General features: G+C 27.3%; 3 protein-coding genes across 4 annotated transcripts; 2 read left to right on the forward strand and 1 right to left on the reverse strand.

Annotated features, from left to right (window-relative positions):
- Positions 1–1,299: 1,299 nt before the first annotated feature.
- LOC112683012 lies at positions 1,300–2,591 on the forward strand. The gene is made up of 2 exons (XM_025553842.1): positions 1,300–1,990; positions 2,058–2,591. The coding sequence occupies exons 1-2, from the start codon at positions 1,610–1,612 to the stop codon at positions 2,406–2,408; spliced, it is 732 nt and encodes a 243-aa protein (XP_025409627.1). The 5' UTR covers positions 1,300–1,609; the 3' UTR covers positions 2,409–2,591.
- A 4,346-nt stretch (positions 2,592–6,937) lies between these two features.
- On the reverse strand, positions 6,938–11,630 carry LOC112682987 (eukaryotic initiation factor 4A). Of its 2 annotated transcripts, XM_025553791.1 has the most exons (5): positions 11,492–11,630; positions 9,169–9,553; positions 8,735–9,110; positions 8,157–8,659; positions 6,938–7,218 (listed from the first exon to the last, which is right to left on the reverse strand). In XM_025553791.1, the coding sequence occupies exons 2-4, from the start codon at positions 9,538–9,540 to the stop codon at positions 8,172–8,174; spliced, it is 1,236 nt and encodes a 411-aa protein (XP_025409576.1). In that variant the 5' UTR covers positions 9,541–9,553; positions 11,492–11,630; the 3' UTR covers positions 6,938–7,218; positions 8,157–8,171. The 2 variants fall into 2 exon arrangements, with proteins under 2 accessions (XP_025409576.1, XP_025409575.1); XM_025553790.1 differs by lacking the exon at positions 6,938–7,218 and having other exon boundaries at positions 8,105–8,659.
- A 7,861-nt stretch (positions 11,631–19,491) lies between these two features.
- LOC112682988 (52 kDa repressor of the inhibitor of the protein kinase-like) lies at positions 19,492–21,046 on the forward strand. Its single transcript, XM_025553792.1, has 2 exons — positions 19,492–19,956; positions 20,741–21,046. Exons 1-2 carry the CDS (start codon positions 19,672–19,674, stop codon positions 21,035–21,037), a joined length of 582 nt encoding a protein of 193 aa, XP_025409577.1. The 5' UTR covers positions 19,492–19,671; the 3' UTR covers positions 21,038–21,046.
- The last annotated feature ends 1,140 nt before the right edge of the window (positions 21,047–22,186 follow it).

Raw genomic sequence — 22,186 nt, forward strand, 5'->3', positions numbered from 1 at the left:
TACAGGTACTGAAACAGGTCAGAGTAGTTCACCAAAGTGAATAGTTCATTTAAACTATTCGTTCTCAAGCTCAACATCTCTACATAGAGTATTTAATAATGTAGATATTAATTATAGGCGTACACATGAGGCGAGCTCCAGCTTGAGTGGAATTTTTTGGGGATATAGTAAAATTCAAACTAACCATAGCTAAATGTCTTTATATAATTTAATATGTTCGTGGAAATCAAGTAATTGTATTTATATAATTTGATTTTAAAGAATTTTAAATTTTACTTTTAACTTCAAAAATACATGTTTAAAAATTAACAATATAATACTTGATTCTATGGATATAAATACAATATTGTTTTTAATTTACAACAGAATCTACTATGTTGAAGTTTTAGAAAAAAATTAGGAGCACTGTCTAAGTATTGGGGCACTAATTGTATTCAGGCTCGACCGGAAGTTGAAGTCTGCGCACGCCTATGATACTAATAAAGTACCTAACTAATATCTATATCCGTGATTTGTCGATATACTTTAATATGATATGAATAAGATAAATCTTAATTCGTGATTTTCATTATTATAAACTATAATAAAATAATATATTATATTTTGTTTAATTATATTATATTTCGTATTAATAGTTAATTTATAATTCATTAAATCGTTTAAAATGTAATAATACCATTTAGATTATAAATAATTAATATACAATAGTTTTCAAAAATAATATTAAGAAATGAATTGTCTTTTAACTCTTCAAGAATGATTGTTATATGAAATACAAGATTCGACAATATAATATTTAAAAATATTTATATAAAATAAAATATATTATATATTTATTTGTGAAAATTAAAATTTGTTTTTATTATATATTGCTAATCGTTTAAGAATAAAAATGTATTTTGAGTTAAAATCGTTAAAAATTAAACAATTCTACTTTTCATCTAAATCGGGACATATAGACGTCCCGAAAACATTTTTCGGGATACTGGGACACGAAGTCCAAAACCAGTCATAATCCCAGTTTTCCGGGACGTATGGCAACCCTATGTTAAAGGTAACTTTGCCTAAAACGTTTACTGTTTTTGGTATAAATTATTATTATAATTGTATTTAAACTATTTTTAATTGTACTTTAAATTTACCAATAAATATACTATAACAATATACCAAATATACCTACGTTACGTAGGCTACGTAACTAATGTTAAAATTTTATCAATGTAATCATATTTTATTGATTGTAGAAAAGGGGCTAATGTAGGCAAATGTATATACGGATCCAAAAATTTCTTTCCTGTAAAGATTCATTCGTTTCCTATGATAGTTAACACCTAACCAATCTATCCAATCATCTTTGATATCGTAACAAAAAAAAGATTAGGCATATATTTTGTACAAAATTTTATTGTTTTATTGTTTTATTGTGTGTTATAATTTAAAGTTTATTTCAAATAGTGGTTATACTGTACGTTCGACAGTGAAATCGTCTATGTAGGTGCTTTTTAAGGAATGACCAATGTTATTGAATATAACAGAACGGTGATCAAATATTTTGTATTTTTGAAAATTCGTTGTAACGTTAAATTAATTCACTGCATTTGGAATTCCAATGGAAAACGATTGGACTTACAAGACTAGAAATGCCACCGAGAATAGTGATGAACAATTTACCAATAATGAAAACCACAGTGAAATCGTTGATTTATACTCTAAAAGTTCCAACTCAGTCTCTCCTAGAGACTCTTTGGTCTATGCAGACACTAGAGAATGTAATGATGAATTTAGGACCAGTGATCAAGTTATTTATATATCCTCAGAACTATCGGATTCTGATAGTATGAGCTATGGATCAGAGTGCTATGATATTGATACGACCAATCAATTGACTTCTGAAAATAATGATGAAAAAGAACTAACAGAGTTAATTCAAAGTGTGTTGAACGGTGAAACACCTGTTGAAGATTCACCCAAATGGCCTAGTATATTATTAGTAAGAATAATTTATTCATTTTATCATGCAACCACTGTATCATATTAAAGTTCTTATTTATTTTCAGTTGCATTCCCAAAATTCAATAGAAATTTCTAAAGAACAATTTCAGAGTATGATCATGGAAAAAGCGGCAGATATTATTATCAATAAACATAAGTTGGGAGACCTAATGTTTCAGACCAAAATTATAAAAAAAGAGCAAAATATATGGTTAAGAAAATTAGAATATATATGGAAATTTATCCGTAAAACACATGAGAAACTAGATAAATTGGATAGAAAACAGCCGGCTCCTACAACTATAAAGGTTAGGTCAGTTGGAACAAATGTGAATATGACACCAATAAATAACATTACCGAAAAACCTTATGAACCACGTATGTACAAGGATCTACCAACTATTAATATAGACTGAACCAAGTATACTGCACAAACTCAATTTATTTAATTAATACAAATTAATTGTATGATTATCTTTTATTATTGACTGTATGATTATATTCAAAATAATTATAATTGACTGTTATGGTCAACTAGTTACAATGTATCAATGAAATATATTTTAATAGTTTCTATTAATTTAATAACAGTCTAAAAGTATATAAAAGCTTTTTAATATAGTAAAATAAGTTTACTATATTTTGATGATGAATAAATTAATTTTTTACTTCTAAGACATTGTTATATATTTTTTTATTTGTCTTAAAAAAAAAATAATATACTGAAATGATTATGGTACATGTATTATTATTCAATAATTATACTTCACTAAATTGTTAAAATAACATTTAAATATTTGTATGTATATTTGAATATTTTTTATCATCAACTGATATATGTATTTATGTAATTATGAACATCCATTGCAAATTTAGAGCAAAAAATTGAGGTGCTTATGTCCTTATAAACATGCATTAAGTGACCTCTAATGAAAAATTATAATGTATAAATAATTTGTTATTAAAAAAATTAATTAACAAAAACCTGTTTTTGAAAATAAAGTGTAATACATTAATTTTAAACTAATAAATAAATAATTCATTCACACTATTCATATATTCATATATTGTATTAATCACATTAATTTTGAGTACATACAATCAATGTATGTATATTTGTAAATTACCATACAAGAATACTAGATATGTCAAATTACTTGCGTTTAATTAAAAAAAACTTGGAGTAATCAGCACAATCAAATTTCAATTATGATCAATATTGAAATGTACGTGTATATATATTATCAATCTGCATAAGAATATGAAATAATACAATATGATTTTTAATTATACATCCCAACTTAGTTAATTGCCATATTATTATTTTATAATATAAACTCAAGTTTTTAAAGTTTTCTTTTGAGAATATGTAAATTATATTTCTTATTTGATTTCCACTTTTAATATTTATATTGTTATAGATATACATAAGAGTCAACCTTGATAATATTTCTTCTTCTTATAGCTCTTAATCAAGTTTTCAGTAGCCCTAAAGAAGATACTTTTCTGCAGTTGCGACAGAAAGTCGCAATATAACTAAGATTTTTGAAATTCTGTTTATATTTTTATCCAAATGATTTAATGTCTCATAAGTAAAATTTATATTTTTAAACTCAGGATTTACTGATACAGAACTAATGTTTTTTCACGAAAATGACAATGTGTGACGTTCAATGGTCAACAACAATTTCCTTCAGTAACCATAGTAACTTTTTAATAATTTTTATTACAGTACACTATATAATATGATACTTGTAAGATGTAATATAATTATTGGTATGTGGCTTGTATGTACAAGAAATTATAACAGATTCGGTACATTGTAAGCTATTCAAGTTATTCTATTGGTAGACATAAAGTTTAGGATTCATAAATAATTAAAAAATAATAGTTTTATTTTCGCCTTGGATGAAAATTACTTATCTGGGAAGTATCTCCTCCCTCCTTGAATCCTTGCAAGGTCCAAATCACAATAGATTTAAGAGAAATGTATACAATTTATATATTATTTTCTTATATAAATTCAGTTAAAAAATATAATTTAATGAAGTAAAAGCTTGAAATCATTATTGCAGGGCTCATAACTTAACTCTAAAAAAGCACTTTATAATATAATATGTATAAGTAAAATTTCCCTCTATTATTAAAAAATATATCATTTAAAAAAAATTTAACTCTTAATTATTAAAATACAGATTGTGTCGCTATATGATACTAATATATAATCTCAACCAAAAAAAACAATAATTAGTTAATAAACATGAATTAATTATAAATATAAATAATTAATACTACTATAATTACTTATTAAGAAATATATATTTTAAATGTTACAGAAGTGAGACTTAAAAAAGTAAATAAAATTTTTTTAAATATGTAACATAAAATTTTGTAATTTTCTTAACTATCTGAAATAAATTTAAAGCTTATTCCTGTATTTCTAAGACCTCTCTTAAAAAAAAAAAAAAAAAATTTAAATACTTTAAATTATGAGCTGTGAATATTAATTATTAAAAGTCTTAAATATGTGTATCATTAAAATATTCCTATTGTAAGTAAAAATCAATTGAATATATATATATTTTTAGTGAAATATTACCAATTCCATTTCTGTCAATGTAGAGAAGTTACTTATATTTATTATTCTTAGATCAATCATACTAATACATAATAATTTAATAATGCTGTAAGATAAAAGCTTTGAAAAATAAAGTCTAGCTGTGGAAAAATATGAATAAAATAATAAAATATGAAAAATATTAATAGTTCATTTAATGAATATTTTTTTAAATGTTAAAATTTAATTAAACATTTAAAATAATAGTACTCAAATATAAGTTTAAGATCTGAAGGCCAATATTAAATTAGAACTTGCAACCGGCACCACTACAAGAAAAACTATGCTGGTAAATCAATAAAATGTTATTATACCTTAACAACTTAAATTCAATACCCAATTTGAAAAATAAATAAAATATATTAAATTTTTAAACGTTTTTGGATACATTTTGAAAAATAACAGTAGTATTAGTCAAAAAATATCTAGAACTAAGTACAAAGATAATAAATCATTATTCTATGACTGTAGTTTCCACCAACCTTTTTTATGTACATGCCTCTAGTAATTTTCAAAAATCTCACCCTCATCTACTACGTTTTTAATTTTAAAAAAAAATTATGATTTTATAGCTAAAAATAAAATTATTTAAGTGGAGTTTTTCTTCTATAATAATAAATAATAATGAAAAAAAAATCATTAATTAATATATAAATCATTCTTCATAATCTTATTTCATTTAATATTATACTAACATTATATTAAGAATTAAAAATAAAACACTTACCTGTTTCTATTTTATATCAAAATTTATTAGTAGCAAGATGTTGTCAGATAAGTCAATTTGTGTAAATATGCAAATACATTTATGAAAATTTATGTTAGCATAATGTATCTATTAAAAACATTCACTATCAGTGATAAATATCATTCAGTGAAATCATTTTATCAAATTTCATTAAAAGTATAATGGTACGATATTCATTTGTCAATTTCAATTACATATCCTTATGTTACCTTTAATAACCAATGTTAAATGTTATATATATTATGCTGTACAATTCAACTACTAAAATCCTAACAACCATGTTTATAATACCATAAAAACAAAGTTTTTTTTATTGTAAGTAACATGTCAAAAAAAAAAAATTTAACTCCCAAATTAACACTTCAAATCTTACCCAAGGCATACTACACTTGTTTCATGTAGTTTTAAAAATAAAATGAAGTATGTACTGTTTTAAGAACCTCAAGCTTTATTAAAAAATAAGTCATAATTATTATAAGAAATCATTATTTAGTAAATTTATTTATATTAAGTACTAATCTGCCAAGTGATAGCATGAAACACACTAATGCCGTCAAAAAATATAATAATATGAATACATATACATACATTATGATACAGCAGTAATTTCATTTAAGGAAAACAGTGGCAACATTTTATGTAACAATGACACAGATAATCAAAACACGTTTTTTATAAATTTTTTTTTTTTTTATAAATTTTTATTGTTAAGCATATTTGTACACGCTCTTTTCATTACTCTAACTGGTTTCAAAATGCAAAAGAAATAAAAATAAATATAATTAAGGTATGTAAAAATTGGAAAAAAATGTAAAAATTAATTTTTCATCTACTAAGAACTTAGCAGAAGAGTTAATTGAATCATAAATAAAAAATTTAAAAAATTCATTACATTAAACTTGTAGTCATAGAAAAACCAAAAAATCAAATCTTCAATTAATTCATATACAAAACTCATGTCCTATACAAATATAAAAATGGTGCAAAAACTTTAAATAATATTCCTTACCGGGTTTGTTGTGACCTATATTAATAATTTACCTAATACTAAGTATTAGATTTTGATATATGTTACAGATACCCAAAAAATAAATAAAATAAAAATAGTAAAATGAAAGTACCTAACACCCAATACAAACAATCACATAAAAAATGTTATTAAAACATTATGAAAATATAAAATTTTGTATTATACATAGACATGAAGTATATCATAATCCAAAACTAAAGAATTTCAGTATTTAAAAATAAATATTAATACTACATTAAATCTATATCAAAGGCAAACAGCAATAATTGCTTTTCTTGATGAGAATAATAATTAAAACTAATAGTCACTAGTTCGATGAAACAATACTATTGATCTAATTATCTAACCTAGATATATTTAATTTAATATTGTGTAAGTATACTTAGTAAGTGTTTAAATAATATAATTTTGGGAATTAAGAATAAAGAAAAAGTGATTACCTTTTCTTCAGCAAGACATATTAATATTTAATAGAAAATGGATCTTAATGTGACCAATAAAAAAATAATATAATTCATTTAAATATTTTTGAACAAAAGAAGGTATGTCATTATGTGTTATAAGAAAAAAAATTTACTCTCAGATGGTTTCAAAACTTCCTGAAGCTTACAAGTGAGTGATAGTATTTTTACAACATACTTTAAAGATTAAATTTGTATAAGAAAACATAAATTTAATGTTTAAACAAAGTTTTTTTTTTTTTTTTTTACTTTAAAACATAGTCAGGCGGTGCAGGCGGGCAATGTGTTGTATGTGTCTGGTTCATTAGGCCTAGACAAGAAGCCATTGAAACCGGTTGAGGGTGGAACAGCGGCCAAGGCTAGGCAATCACTAAAAAATATCCAGGTAATACTTAAACATGCTGGGACATAATTTAATAAGTTAAGAGTAAAAAACAATAGTAAATGTTAAAGAAATAAAAATTGTTGTACTTAAAACAATCTAAAAATTAATAATCAATTTAAGTTCTTTCAGTATAAATTAGAAGTATAAAAACTAAAAAATCAATAATTTTATTGTTAATTAAACCTATTTCAAAATGTAATTCTTAATTTTTTTCCATTATGATCTGAGAAAAATATAAGAACTTAATTTATTCAAAATATTGAGAATAACATGAATAATAATGTATAATAAGTCATTAATATCAAAATATCATTCAATAGGTATTTTGTTCTTATACGAAAAATTAAAATATAATAAATACTAATGGTAAGGTCAGAAAATTATATTGATCAATAAAAATAAGAATGATAATTTAAATTTTTGAAATAAAGAATTATATAAAACAATATTCACTTACACCAAGTTGTAATACTAGTCTGATATTAATTAATTATGAATATGAAATGGTAAGATGGGAGTTTCCAACATTAGATTCATATAGTATCAATACATGATAACATATTTTAGCATTGATGAGGAATCATGAAACGGATAATTATAATAAAACCATGAAAATTTTATTGTAAGTTTTATTTAAAATCAAAACATACCAAATATTAAAATGTGCATTTATCATTTTCGTTAAATAGATAAACGAAATAGTCATCTTAAGAAAACACTCAAACACAGTAAAATGGAAAGAAAAAACTGCTAATAAAATAATGGGAGTTTTGAGTTTAATGTTTTTTTTTTTGTTTTATGTGTTTTGTATATAAGTATTTATATATATATAAATATATTTATATATATACATGAAATAAAAAAAAAGAAATTTTAAATCGTTTTGAACGCTGTATTTCACTCGTTTCAAAGTAACTACTCACAGATACAAAGCATGTCTACAGCAGATCAGCCACATTTTGTGGCATTTCAAGAACGTGAGTGTTGTAAAACGATTCAATATCCTTCATGGCCCTCTTGTCGTCCTCAGTGATGAAATTAATGGCAACACCCTTACGACCAAAACGGCCTGAACGTCCAATTCTGTGAATGTAGTTCTCACGATTGGATGGCAAATCATAATTGATAACCAGAGACACCTGTTGTACATCAATGCCTCGAGCCAACAAATCAGTAGTGATGAGTACACGACTGGAGCCAGAGCGGAATTGACGCATAATGAGTTCACGTTGACGTTGGTCCATTTCTCCATGCATAGCAGATACAGTAAATGTTTTCAAACGCATATTTTCAGTTAACCATTCTACCTTACGACGTGTGTTACAGAATATCACAGCCTGAGTGATACTGAGTGTATCATATAAATCGCACAAAGTATCAAATTTCCATTCCTCCTTAGTAACGTTGATGTAAAACTGTTTAATACCTGATTAAAAAATTATGATAAATGACTTAAAGTAAAATGAATTTAAGAGATAACAATCAAACATAATCTACATACCTTCCAATGTTAGTTCTTCTTTTTGTACGAGAATACGAACAGGATTACGCATGAAGTGAGTGCTTACATCCAACACATCTTCCGGCATAGTTGCCGACAACAGGATGACTTGAATATCCTCTTCAAGAAACTTGAACACTTCTTTAATTTGATCCTTGAAACCTCGAGACAACATTTCATCAGCTTCATCCAAAACAAAAATTTTGATGAATTGTGTCCGTAGAGATTTTCTAGCAATCATGTCATAAACACGACCTGGAGTGCCAACAACTACATGAGAACCAGTATCCAACTTGCGCATATCGTCACGGACGTTTGTTCCTCCAATGCAAGCATGACAGTCAGCTTTCATGAAATCACCCAAAGCAATGACCACCTAAAAAATATTCAATGTAATAAAACAATTTAATGATAAAATTAACAACTAGCCTTACCTTTTGGATTTGCTGAGCCAACTCACGTGTTGGTGCCAAAATAAGTGCTTGGCATTCATTTAAACTTGTATCGATTTGTTGCAAAATGGAAATTGAAAAAGTAGCTGTCTTGCCAGTACCAGATTGGGCCTGAGCAATAACATCATGTCCTTTGATGCATGGCAAAATAGCGCGCTGTTGAATAGCCGATGGCTTTTCAAAACCATAACCATAGATACCACGCAAAAGTTCTTCTTTCAAATTCATCTCATCGAAGTTGTCCACAACTTCTTTCCAGTCAGACTCAATAGTGCCACCGACATCCATGCCGGGTGGTCCCGAGTAGTCATTGGTTTCGTTAGACGGTCCATTTTTCGTCTCATTAGCATTCATTATTTAAAATATTCTGAAATTAAAAACTTAAAAGTTAATTCACAAAATTTCATCTACTTAACTAATACATTATAAAAAAATATAGAAAATGTATTAAATTGGCAATAAATTTATTTAATGTAATATATATATATACAGCCAATATAATATCAAAAATATTTACAAGAAAACTATAATTATAAATGGATACATTACAACAAATACATTTAATTTTAATGGTACAGAGGATCATAAATAAGTTATATCATTATTCACATAAGGGATAATAAACGTCTCATTAGAGACATTTGAAGTAGTAAAATCTAATATTGATAATTACTGCATTTATTCAGGGTTAATTCAAAATACAATAAAAATAATAATTATGAAATGAGAAATTTTAATCATGTCATACTAATTCATACAATGTATTTAAACTTTAATTTTTATTTCCACACTATTCAACTCACTACTATTAATTAGATAGTTTTTAAATGTATACTATTTAAAAAATTATTATTATTTTGATAAATTATAAAAAGAAATTACATTAAGAAAATGTCCATCAAAATATTAATTAAGTCCTTAACATTTTAGAGAAGTAAATGTAGAGTAATAATAGTAAATCACTGTAAATAGCATACAATTAGCATTTTTATCATACATAATATGTTATATAGTTTATATTATAAACCATATCTTGTCATTTAAATCAAAATTAAACAAAATTCAAAATAAAAATTAGTTATTACAATGAAACAGAATTTAATTTATAGTATTAATATTATTGTTTTAATTCTAGATAATATTTCAATTTATTTTCAATAAAAGTACACATAACCTAAGACATAAAGCAATTACTGATTTAAAATACTGATTTAATTAGTATCTTATAATTTTATTTATCAATATGACTTATTTTTAAATATAAAACACATAATTGTTAAAAATAATAGTCAACTAATGTGAGTATTGAAATAGTAAATTTTCTAATATATAATTAAAGTATTTATGATACATTGTGCACATAAATACATAAATACACAAGTATGATATGAAACGTTTAAAAAAAATTTGTTATTGAATAAATGTGGTATTTAAAAAGAAATTGTAATATTTTGGAAAACATTTCAAACCTGAAATAGCAAACTTAACGCCTATACTTTAAAATAATTAAAAGCATTAAGTATAAAATTAACAATCAAATAAAGAAAAAAGAAATAGATAACGAATAAGATAATTGTATATAGTGGCCTTGAATTAATGGATTGAATATTCCTAAATCTAATATTAACTATAACAATCTATATAGATGGTGAAATTCTACATTTTCAAAAAAAAAAAAAAACAATTATCAATATATTTTATGCATTTAATTATTACAATTAAAATAGTTGTTTAACTCATTGTAATAGAACAAAGCTATCATTTGCTTTTAAAAATTTGGTTAATATTGTCATGTAGGGTTGGAATATAAAATTAAGGGAAAATTAGAAAATCAACCAATAACTGATGAACATTACAATGCCACAGACACAACTATTTGCCTGAGATAGCAAGCGCTGAAACTTATGTATATTTTGATTACTCAGCGAGTAGAGCTCATGATCAGAATAAAGAAATACTTATGCAGGACTGTCGGAAAAATAAAAAGTACAGTGAACTAAAAGTGAATCGCAACCCAGGAAGTCGGTAAAGATGACGTAAAGGCGAACCCCACGTGACGACCCCTTAAAGGCGCAGGACATCGTTCACTCGGGGAAACCAATATTATGTTGGACAAGGTGGACAATACAGACAGCGTACAGATATCGTCACAGACCATGATTTAAACGGCCAATGGTGATGACGATGACCATAACGATGAAGACAATGAAGCCGTCGCCAGACGGATAGCGGAGTGCGCAGAAACTGGCAAAACCGATAAACGAATAACGCGAACGTAAATATAATTAAACAAACGTGTACTTACATACTGCGTAAACGATTACAGTCGCAAAACGAAGAAATGTATCTAATAAGAACACATTTTCACAATCGAACAAAGTAGAAAACGCTTAAAGTACATGTGATTTGACGAGAGGAAATCGGAAGAGAGAGAACGAGATAGGGTGAGAGACGATGGATCGCGTAGAATCGACGAGCATTTGGTGAGGTTAGCGTGCAGTGTGACCACACGTCAGATCGTAAACAACAAAATCGATAATGGACGCGCGGCCAGGTAACGCTTCAATCCGCGTCGCATTCCTTGTCAACCGTGAAAATGGCCTCCGACGACAATTGGCGAAACTGCGCGTTAGCGTCCATCAATACCGCGGTGGTTGTTGATAAACAAAAACGGCGGATCGCCGCCGCCGCTAACAGAGTGGCGCGACGGGGACTTATAGAAATCGCGCCACTTTTATATTTTTTATTTTTCTCGCCATGTCTATTCATGATTGTTTCGTTTTGAATGTTTTCTTTTCTCTTGCTATAACCACCTGTCTCCCTGAATCGCATACGAATTTATTTTATTTTTCGTATGGATTTACTTCTTTTCGGTTTTTTAATTTCAATACTAGTAATGAGTATATAATCAATGATATTAGTTAGAATCGTTATAATTACTAAGCGATAAGTTTAAGTAAGCCATACGATAAACAATTTGTATCTTATCATTAGGGTTTGGTCAAATTTTTTGAACTTCCATGTATCGGTACATCGACTTTTTTAGCATAAATATAGTCGATACAATTAAATATACATATAATATTTAAAAAATTTTCTACCTCACCAAACACTATTATTTTTGCTTTTTTTTTCCTAATCCTAGGAAAATGAATATATTAAAAATAATGGTGAAAAAAAATTCGGAAATCATTAGTATTGAAGTTACACTACTTTAAAATTTGTATAATTTTCAGTTAATTGCTCCTTTATATACTGTTATTATCTATATTGGTTGATTCTATGGCCGGTTTGAGAAAGCGTCAATCAAAGTATAGCTACAAGTGACTGGTTCGTTTCTCAGACACCACAAATTGTTAGCACTTTTAAATACATATCTGCTAAGAACAATGTATTTTATTCTCTATTTCTACCTATGGTATTTTTTATGTTCCTCATAATTTTATTTTTGTATTCTTTCTTGTAAAAACCAAAAGGGATCACTCATTTGGACAGTTAAAAACGAAAATATCCCTAGATTTACTAAACACCACCTCAAGTAGGTCGCAAGATAAAAAAAATGAATTTCGTGTGTAACTAAAGAACGAACGAGGTCACTCGCTCGATCATACAGAACATAAGAACGAAAATATCTCCCGATTTGCTATACAATACTACCACAAATGGATCACAGGATAAAAAGTAAAATACGACACATAAAATTAGATTATCATCGTTATCAACGATATAGGTATGAAATTACACTAAAACAAAAAATAGGTGTAAAATAAATATTTCTTGTTTAGGGCCATTAAAATGTCCTGATATTTAGAACTTCACGTTACTACAAGTGAATAAATATTGAATATTATAGTAGTTACCTTTTTAGCGAATTTTACTACAATTAGTAATAATATTTAGTCCTTGAAGTTCTCTTAAAGTTATACTTTTTACTTTTTTTATGTAATATTTGACATATTATTTTTTTGAGATCTATTCTAAAAATATAATATATTTATTTAGTTTACATTGATTTCTATGGTTTAATAATCAATACGATAATGTTTGTTTATTTATAATTTGTTATTAATATTATTTTCTAGTGGCCAAACCTACAATTTTCCTAAATGACGTTAAGAATGGAAAGTTCATGAATTAAGTCTACTAAGAATGTAATTATGTTATTAATAATTCTAGTAACCCTTAATATTTAATATTAATTACTATTAAACTACCATTATTAATATTACAAACTGTAGGATTAGTAAACGCAGCATCTAAATACTACATATCAACATTTATAGGTATAGGGTGTCTCAAAAAGAACGCAGGATTTGAATCTGCTATAAATTAAATTAATTTCTTTTAAAAAAACATAGAAAATATATCATTCTCTTCAGGATAAGTTAAGGTTTAACAGTGAAAAACAATATATGTTTGAAAAAAAAAAAAAATTATACCATATTTAAATCCTGCATTCTTTTTGAAACACCCTATATTATATTTTAAACAGTGCTCGACTTGAGGGGGTCGCAGGAGGACAGAGTACCACAACTGATTTTTAGAAATTTTAGCGTCCCCTACTATTATTACGCTATAATCATAACGCTCAACCAGTTTTGGAGACGTTCTTTTTTTTAAAGTAAATAGAGTTCCCCTTCTTTAATTTTGCCAAGTTGAGCACTGATTTTAAATTTATCTCATAGTCTGTATTTGTGTTTTATGTATACGTTGCATATATAGATAAAATATGTGTAGGGACGTATTATAATATATTCCTAACCTATCACGCGAACATAAAATGTCCAGATAATTATGGGACCCTGATTGGAATAGGAATATAGAATATAGTAACTTTATTGCAATTGAAAGAATAATTTCATTTCAAGTAATTAATTATAATTATTTTATAATGAATATTTATTTTTAATTATATTTAGTAATTAATTAACTATCTTTATTCTTATATTATTGTATACATTAACAACTTAGCTACCATGAGATCCGTTTTGGAGTGCTATTGTTTAATAAATCATAGTTTAATTTAATAATTTTTGTCAGGTTAGCTAGTTATATTATATATTATTACTTTTTTTCTAGGATATTTTATTTAAAGCGAATTTGGCGGAAAATTTGTTTGCAGAGATGGTCTTGAAGGCCGTAACCCACAAAAAGAAGAAGAAGAAATGCATAACTACCTACCTATTTTCATATTATACTACGATCTAATAATTAATTGATCATGCTAGATTACTATTATTCTGAACCTCCATAACTAAATATACAATAGTTTACTTACAAAAATAAATGGAAAGCTAAAAACTAAAAATAAAGTTTTATGAGGTTTTTAGTTAAATTTTTTAAATTTTAATGTTCATAATTTTTTAAGTTAAATCGTTTTGAGACACCTCTTATGCTGAGGTCCGAGTTAAATCACACTTTTATTTATATGTAGCTCCACCACTGGTTATAGTTATACAGTGGCGGACGCAGGGAGGGGTTTTGGGAGTTCAACCCCCCCCCCAATGAATGGATGATTAATTTCAAACTTAGTTATCCTACTTTATGTACCTTAAAAAAATGAATTGTTCAAAATACGATTAAAATATGCTAAAAAAAAATGTTTTGTTAAGAAAAGTAAATTTGTAATATTTTGTATTTTTCCAAACGTTCTAAAAGGTATTGGTACTTAAAACTCAAATTTTTGAAATTCCATGATGGCAATACTTCGTAAAAATAATGCGTGTTTGTAAGTCGCTTGTTATCAGTAGGTAAGTAAAAATAAGTAAATATACGTAATCGATATAATATTATTTACAATGATACATTATTGATTGACGGTTTCCTTAAATTTTGTGTTGTATGGTTATGTGATAATGATCGATAATAGTCAATAGTCAATTATTTCAAAATAACGGTAATCAGGCCCGTATTTAGAGGGGCACGGTTAGGCATATGTCCGGGGTCGTCAAATCTCAGGGGCTGCAAAATATTTTAGCAAAATTAATTTTAAAAATGATGTACCAAATGAAAAAAATAAATAAAACAGTAAAAAAAAGATATAAAATATAAGATTTGTTTTATTATATTATAATTTGTTTTATTTGTTAATTAAAAAAAGTATTAAACGATTTTCATTTATAAGTTATATTTTAATATTAAAAAATCTCGATTATGGACGAAATAATAAGTGTTATATTATTATTATTTTTTTTTTTTTTTTGGGGGGGGGGGCATAAATTATATGCCTGGGGGCGCCAAATTTTTAAATACAGGCCTGACTGTAATTGTTCTTATTTTTTCCAAACCCCCTCAAAATTTTTTTCTGCGTCCGTCCCTGTAGTTATATATAGTATATAGTATATATAGTTAATAGTTATTTTTTATTATTTTTGGTCATCAGTTTTGGCAGTTTGTTTTGATATTGTGAACCCTAATTTTTAGTGTACACCACCGGAACCAAAAATCTGTGCACGCCTATATTTAAACGTAAAAACAGGCCGGTCTCAAGTGTTAAAACAAACATAGGCGGAATTTAGTTTTTGCCGCCTCTTACGTGTAAATATTTTATCAGATATTTTTTTTTATACATAAAAATTGTCCAAGAAAAATGCCGTCCTAGGCGTGGGCCTATATCGCCTACCCCTTGAGCCGGTCCTGCGTATAAACTTGTCTTGTTCAATATTTTTAACATTTCAAATTGTATAATATACCTACCTAACCATATTTTAAGATATAAGAATAATTAAAATGTCTATGCAATTTAAACTGTGTTTTCGGGAAATTTGAAACTGTCAATACCATCTATTAGGCACGTATTTTATATTCTATGGACGGGTTGCATAAAGAAGAGTCTGTAAATTTGTTACCAGCCCAGTAATTTACCGGCTCTGTAAGGTTTTTAATGATTGTGTAAGCTATTCTCGAGTTGCATAAAGACCTATTTGATAAAGAAATATTAACCAAATAAATTTGAAAAAAATTGTGCGTAGCCGCGTAGGCATATCAACTTAAAAATAATTTTTATTCTTTAATAATCGCAAAAACCAAAAAATATATAATATAAATTGAGTATTGATAATATTGATAATAAAACGTGTTTATATTATCATAATAATAATATTATATTATTTTAACCGATCTGTAACTAGTTATAGAGCCCAAATCAGATCTGCAGTTTACAGGTCCAGTAGCCGATAATTTTCAGAGCTGGTAACTTTACCGAGCGTTCAAGCAACACTTAATTTTATCTACGGATCCGTTAACGTACTTACAAATCTGTAAGTAGTTACAGGACGTTTATGCAACCCGGCCTATGTAATAATTTCTCACATTAAATAAATTAAACCTAATCTACACTTAACTTTGAAGGGCAAGGATATAAACTATTTGATATGCATGCGGGTCGGATTAACATGTAGTTCTCCTTAAACGTATAAATATACTTGGATGAGTATAACACTATCATCAATACTTACTAGTATTAATTACAATTTAAATGTTAAATTTAACAGCAAAATAATACAAAACACAAGTATGAATATTTAATTTTAGATGATTTATTTTTTTATTCAGTGATATTAAACCGTATTATACTCATCATCCATGTTAAAATGCTCGAAAAATGTTATTAATGGACTTTAATTTTTTCACCTTTTAACCACCTTTTTAACTTTTATCATATTCATTGATGTCTAAAGCCTAGACCTTTGAATTGGACTAAAATGAAAAAAAAATTTCAATTTGCCTAGAATTTAAATTATAATTAATTTGTTTTCTCAAAACGTGTTAAATAATGTTTAGTTACACTACCTTACACCATCTATCTATTATTAATTTTTATTTTAATCACGTGTTATTTCATTCAACATGTATATATATATGAAAATATAGCAAAAATTAATGAATAATGTTCCTACTTTAAACGTTAAATGGCGTAGGTACATATTATATAATATACCTACATATACGGTATTACGTTGGCATTAATGTCGAATGTCTAAATTCCGTGTTAGGTTCTAAAGGTAAAAAATATTTAATTAAATAAAATAATATTCATAAATATTTATTAAATTTATTTTTAATAAAACTACAGTAAATCATTAAATTTATAGTATGTATATCAAATAAATAATAATCAATATATTAAAAAGTAGATAAATAGAAACTAAAATAATAGATAGAATAAATGATAATAAAAATTCCAATCTAGAATATTATATGTTTCAGACCAGTGATCACCCACCTTTTTGGACCCTTGGGACACATTCTCAAATTGAAAAGGGTTCACAGGCCAGACAATACAAAAAATTGATATGATATTCAATGTGTTTTTGGAATTTAATGTGTGCCGGATGCGGCTCACGAGCTTCCGGTTTCCGGCCACTGTCTTAGTGCCTCGCCTACCTTGCGTTTTGGCGGGTCTGGTTGGAACGGATGGGTTTTGACCGAACGGTTTTAACCATGTCACATCCATGCATTTTAGTTTTTGAAAACGTTCTCGTTACTGCATTCGTACTACCGCCGCTAGTTGTCAAGTACCAAAAATATCCATCATTCCATATTGTCTCTGTGCTATTTGTTGTTAGATAAGGCACTTATATTTTTTAAACATATTATATTCTAATTATTTCTTTATTTATACCTAATAAATTTAAATAGCTATAATGAATAAAAAAATAAAAATAAAAGTTGTTTCAGCAGTTGAAGCATTAGGTTTATTAGATCCACCTAAAGCAGTGGCGTATTCAGAATTTTTTTTTGGGAGGGGTTATAAAAAATGTAACATTCAATTTTTTTGAATTTTGTGTGTTTTTATTATAATCAATAAACAATATACATACATTAAACATTTTTGAGGGGGGTTATAACCCCCTAACCCCACCCTTGGATACGCCACTGACCGAAAGTAAAACGAAGGTACTGGGTACACCTTCTAAGTATGGACCGTCAGAAAATAGGACAATTTTTTTCAGTTTGGAACACGTGGAAACATAAAAGTTAAAGGTAGGAGGTACTTATATATGGCGCCATGGTGGTCTGTTGTTATAATTAATAATATTATCTCGATCCTTGATAATGATTGAACTTTGCTCATATTATTGTGCAAACAGATGATATATACCTTTATGTTATTAATTATTATTGCTATTACTATTTTTCGCCATGAAATACGTAAACTAAGTATGAAATACCCCTTCGTTCATACAGTGGCGGATTTAGCGTTTTGGCGCCCCTAGGCTTAATCACTCTGCCCCCCCCCCCATCACTCTACTAAGGAACCAACAATATTTGGTCTATACCCTTCTCTTCAAACTCTATTTAGTTTTTTTTATAAAAAAAAAAAATAAATAAAATATTAAATATTAAATCTTTAAAATAGAAAACTTCTAAAAATAAAATATTTCATGTCTATTATTTTACTTCAGATACCATTATTACTAGTACAAATAAACTATGCTTATACAGTCACATAACGGAAATATAAATAGCCAGATATGAAAATACCTATACTCGGGGGCATAGCCCATTCGGCTCTCGTTTTTCCTAAACGGTTCCCGTTTTTTAAAAATGTTAATTCCCAAATTGCTCCGGTTTTTTACAACACAAATTCCTTCCCACTTCATACAGACTTAGGACCATAGATAATAGAAGAATGGATAGGCCAATCATATATTAACAATACAAGGGGTCGCGGTCCGGAATGTGGATGAGAGATAGACTGCTTTTATATAGTGCACTCACTTTAGCAAGGGGTTTTATCATTAGTTTTATTTCATAATGATAATAGAAGATATCTACGATGATAACAAATATTTTTATTGTTAACGCATTATATTTTAAAATTATTTAACATTTTTACATATTGAAGTATTCCCGATTTTGTACGAATTATCATTTGTCTTCAAGCTATGGTTCGTACTTGCATTGTTTGTCATGTATCCTCTAAGGATAATACAGGCAACGTATCATTTCATTTGTGAGTATTCAGTGGCGGATTTAAGGGGGAGGCCCGTAGGGCCTCGGCCCCTCCCCATTGGCATAAGTAAGGTTTTATTATTTTTTATTATTAATTTTTATAATTTTGTCTTTTATATTTTTTCGCTCAAACACATATTATGCTCAACATATTATAATTTAAGAAAAATTATCATTACATATATTTTATATTATTATTAAATTATCATTATATAAAAAATTCTCCCAAACATATTACTATTACTTTTATTATGCGGGTATAAAGGCATTTCGCCTTAACGCAGACGGCAGACCGGCTATTTTCGCCATGTATCGTTCCTACTGGCCATCGCTATCTTAACTTATTTTATTTGTAAGACGATTCTCACTAATCCATTTCTATATTGCTATTATCGTTTTAAAATGTTAGTAATTTTACAGTCGTCGTGTCACTCGTGTGTAATTCGTATTTCGTACTGTACTCGTCTGTACTGCTGTTGTCCGTAGTGTTTTCGTTTGTAGTTTCGTGTTCAATTATTCTGTTTTAAAATGTCACAAAAACGACAAAGTGAAATAAACTTTTTTTTTAAAAAGTTGAAAACAAGTGACGAAAATAATCCATCTCCAAGTGAAGGTATAGAAAATGTAAGCGTGTTACCAACAGAGTCAGAGCCAGCTACATTTTCTGATTGGTGTGAAGTCGATTCTAACAGTCAATATGATATCGCATTTGCTATTGAAGAAAATGCAAATCTAAAAATTCGAAACGATCCAAATATGCTTTACAAATATTTAAAAGAAACGTGGTCACCTAAACAAAATTATATTTTCCCTGTAAGTATGAATAAAAAAGGTCATAAAAGAAGCTTTCAAATTGAATGGCTAAATAAGCACAACTGGTTAGCTTATAGTCGTAATAGAGAAGGAGCGTTTTGTAAAGTATGTGTACTTTTTGGACCAAAGTTTGGTGGGATTGGAGGACAAAGGCTTGGGGTCTTAAAAGAAATTCCTATGATAAAATACAAAGATCCTTTACACGATTTTAAGATACATATGGAAAGAGAATATCATAAAACAGCAATTGTGCGATCTTTAGAATTTATAAAATGTTTTGAAGGCAAACAAAAAACAATAGAAATTCAACTTGATGACCAACTAAATGAAACTGTCAAACAAAATAAAAAGAAGTTAATTCCTATAATTAAAACAATTATTTTCTGTGGTCGTCATAATATATCTATAAGGAGGCATAGAGACGATGTTAATTTATCAAATCTGATTTCAAATGACCAAGCAAAAAATAATTTTAATATTGGAATATTCAAAGAATTGTTGATGTTCAGAAAAGACGCTGGCGATGTAGATGTTCGCAATCACTTAGAATCGGCTCCAAAAAAATGCAACATTTGTTAGTAAAACTATTCAAAATAATTTGATCGATATATGTGGCTTGATTATCACAGACAAATTAATAAAAGAGGTGAATGAATGTAAATTATTTTCAATTTTATGTGATGAAACTTCTGATTTATCACACATTGAGCAAATGAGTTTATCGATTAGATATGTTGATTTAAAATCATGCTTGATAAAAGAAAATTTTATTTGCTTTGTTCCGGTTTATGAATGTACTGGTGAAAATTTAGCAAATACAATCGTCCAAAAATTAAAAGAAATTGGTTTAAGTTTGGAATTTTTACGAGGGCAGGGATATGATGGTGGAGCAAATATGTCTGGTAAATACCGCGGAATTCAAGCTAGAATCTTAAATTTGCAACCAAAGGCAATATACACTCATTGTGAATCGCACCGCCTAAATCTAACTTTAATAAAAGCATGTAATGTATTATCTATAAAAAAATTATTTTCTACAGTCAAAGAAGTATCTAACTATTATCTATGGTTTTACAGGTAGAGACATGATATCGAAAGAAAAGTATTGATACTTTCACTTGGTAACGAATGGAATGAAAATAACGAAACGTAACAATCGGTATGAGTATCAAAAAAAAAATATTGATCCTTTTACTTAGTCCGATCATCGTAACAAATATAATTAAAATATTGATAACAATAAAATATGAAAACGATCTACATTGATTGACTTGATTTACAAGTCTAGAATCAGTTGTTGCTGTTGGAGTGGAAAACACGAGCTTTTTATCGACCAATCTTGAAACGCAAAAATGACCACGGATTGAATTAGATGTTAGATTAATTTTACACTGTATTAGCACGAAACACGTTGGCAACTTTCGAATTATCACTATGATTTTTAAAGGATTTCATTAACAAAATGATTTAATTGTTTAGAAAACCTCCACTACCCAAATACACGAGAATACGAGATAGTGTGATTGATAATAATGTAATGTCGCCGCCACGTTACATGCATGATGTAGATAACATCGATAGATACATCATAACATAGATAATTAAAATATTGATAACAATAAAATATGATAACGACCTATTTGAATAAGTATCGAATGAAAAATTATTTTTATATTTTAAAGTTTTCTTTCTCCAAGTTAAGAATGAATTCAAAATGTTAGTATATCTTAAAATATGCCATTTTACTAATATTTAACTAAAACTAGTTATGGTTCATGAACCACAGATAAAAATGCTGTATGTAAACAAATTTTTAATTGTTTCCGCCAGGTACCTATATCATTATTTGTAATTTATATTTCATCTAATCGGTATATAAATCAGTAAATCTAAACATATTGTATATTTTGTGCAATACTTTTTACTATTTCCATGGCTAAAAATGAACTCGGTATACATAATTTATGATAAAGAGGTTTATTATAAACCTATTGACACTATTGTATTGTGGACTGTAGTTTCTGGTTCATGGAAATAACAAATACAGTCGTATAAAGTATAGACTTTAGTATGATGACCGAATTTAATAAACAAATTTTCTACCATGCACGCAAATAATTTTTCTAGAAAAGAATTATTCTTTGATACCATTCGACCATTCGATTACTTTTGATTTTTGAACCATTATGGCGGTTAATAAATGATTTAATGCTATACATTCGATACCAGT

Source organism: Sipha flava, unplaced genomic scaffold (genome assembly GCF_003268045.1).
Source record: "Sipha flava isolate LNK unplaced genomic scaffold, YSA_version1 217_pilon_pilon, whole genome shotgun sequence".
Taxonomy (NCBI): Eukaryota; Metazoa; Arthropoda; class Insecta; order Hemiptera; family Aphididae; genus Sipha; species Sipha flava.

Excerpts from the sequence above, each read along its gene's own strand:
- LOC112683012 (XM_025553842.1), top strand. The coding sequence starts at position 1,610 with ATGGAAAACGATTGGACTTACAAGACTAGAAATGCCACCGAGAATAGT. Across the intron at positions 1,991-2,057 it reads AATGGCCTAGTATATTATTA|TTGCATTCCCAAAATTCAAT; the intron begins GTAAGAATAATT and ends ATTTATTTTCAG.
- LOC112682987 (XM_025553791.1), bottom strand. The coding sequence starts at position 9,540 with ATGAATGCTAATGAGACGAAAAATGGACCGTCTAACGAAACCAATGAC. Across the intron at positions 9,111-9,168 it reads TGGCTCAGCAAATCCAAAAG|GTGGTCATTGCTTTGGGTGA; the intron begins GTAAGGCTAGTT and ends AATATTTTTTAG. Across the intron at positions 8,660-8,734 it reads AGAAGAACTAACATTGGAAG|GTATTAAACAGTTTTACATC; the intron begins GTATGTAGATTA and ends TTTTTTAATCAG.
- LOC112682988 (XM_025553792.1), top strand. The coding sequence starts at position 19,672 with ATGTCACAAAAACGACAAAGTGAAATAAACTTTTTTTTTAAAAAGTTG. Across the intron at positions 19,957-20,740 it reads AACAAAATTATATTTTCCCT|GTTTATGAATGTACTGGTGA; the intron begins GTAAGTATGAAT and ends TGCTTTGTTCCG.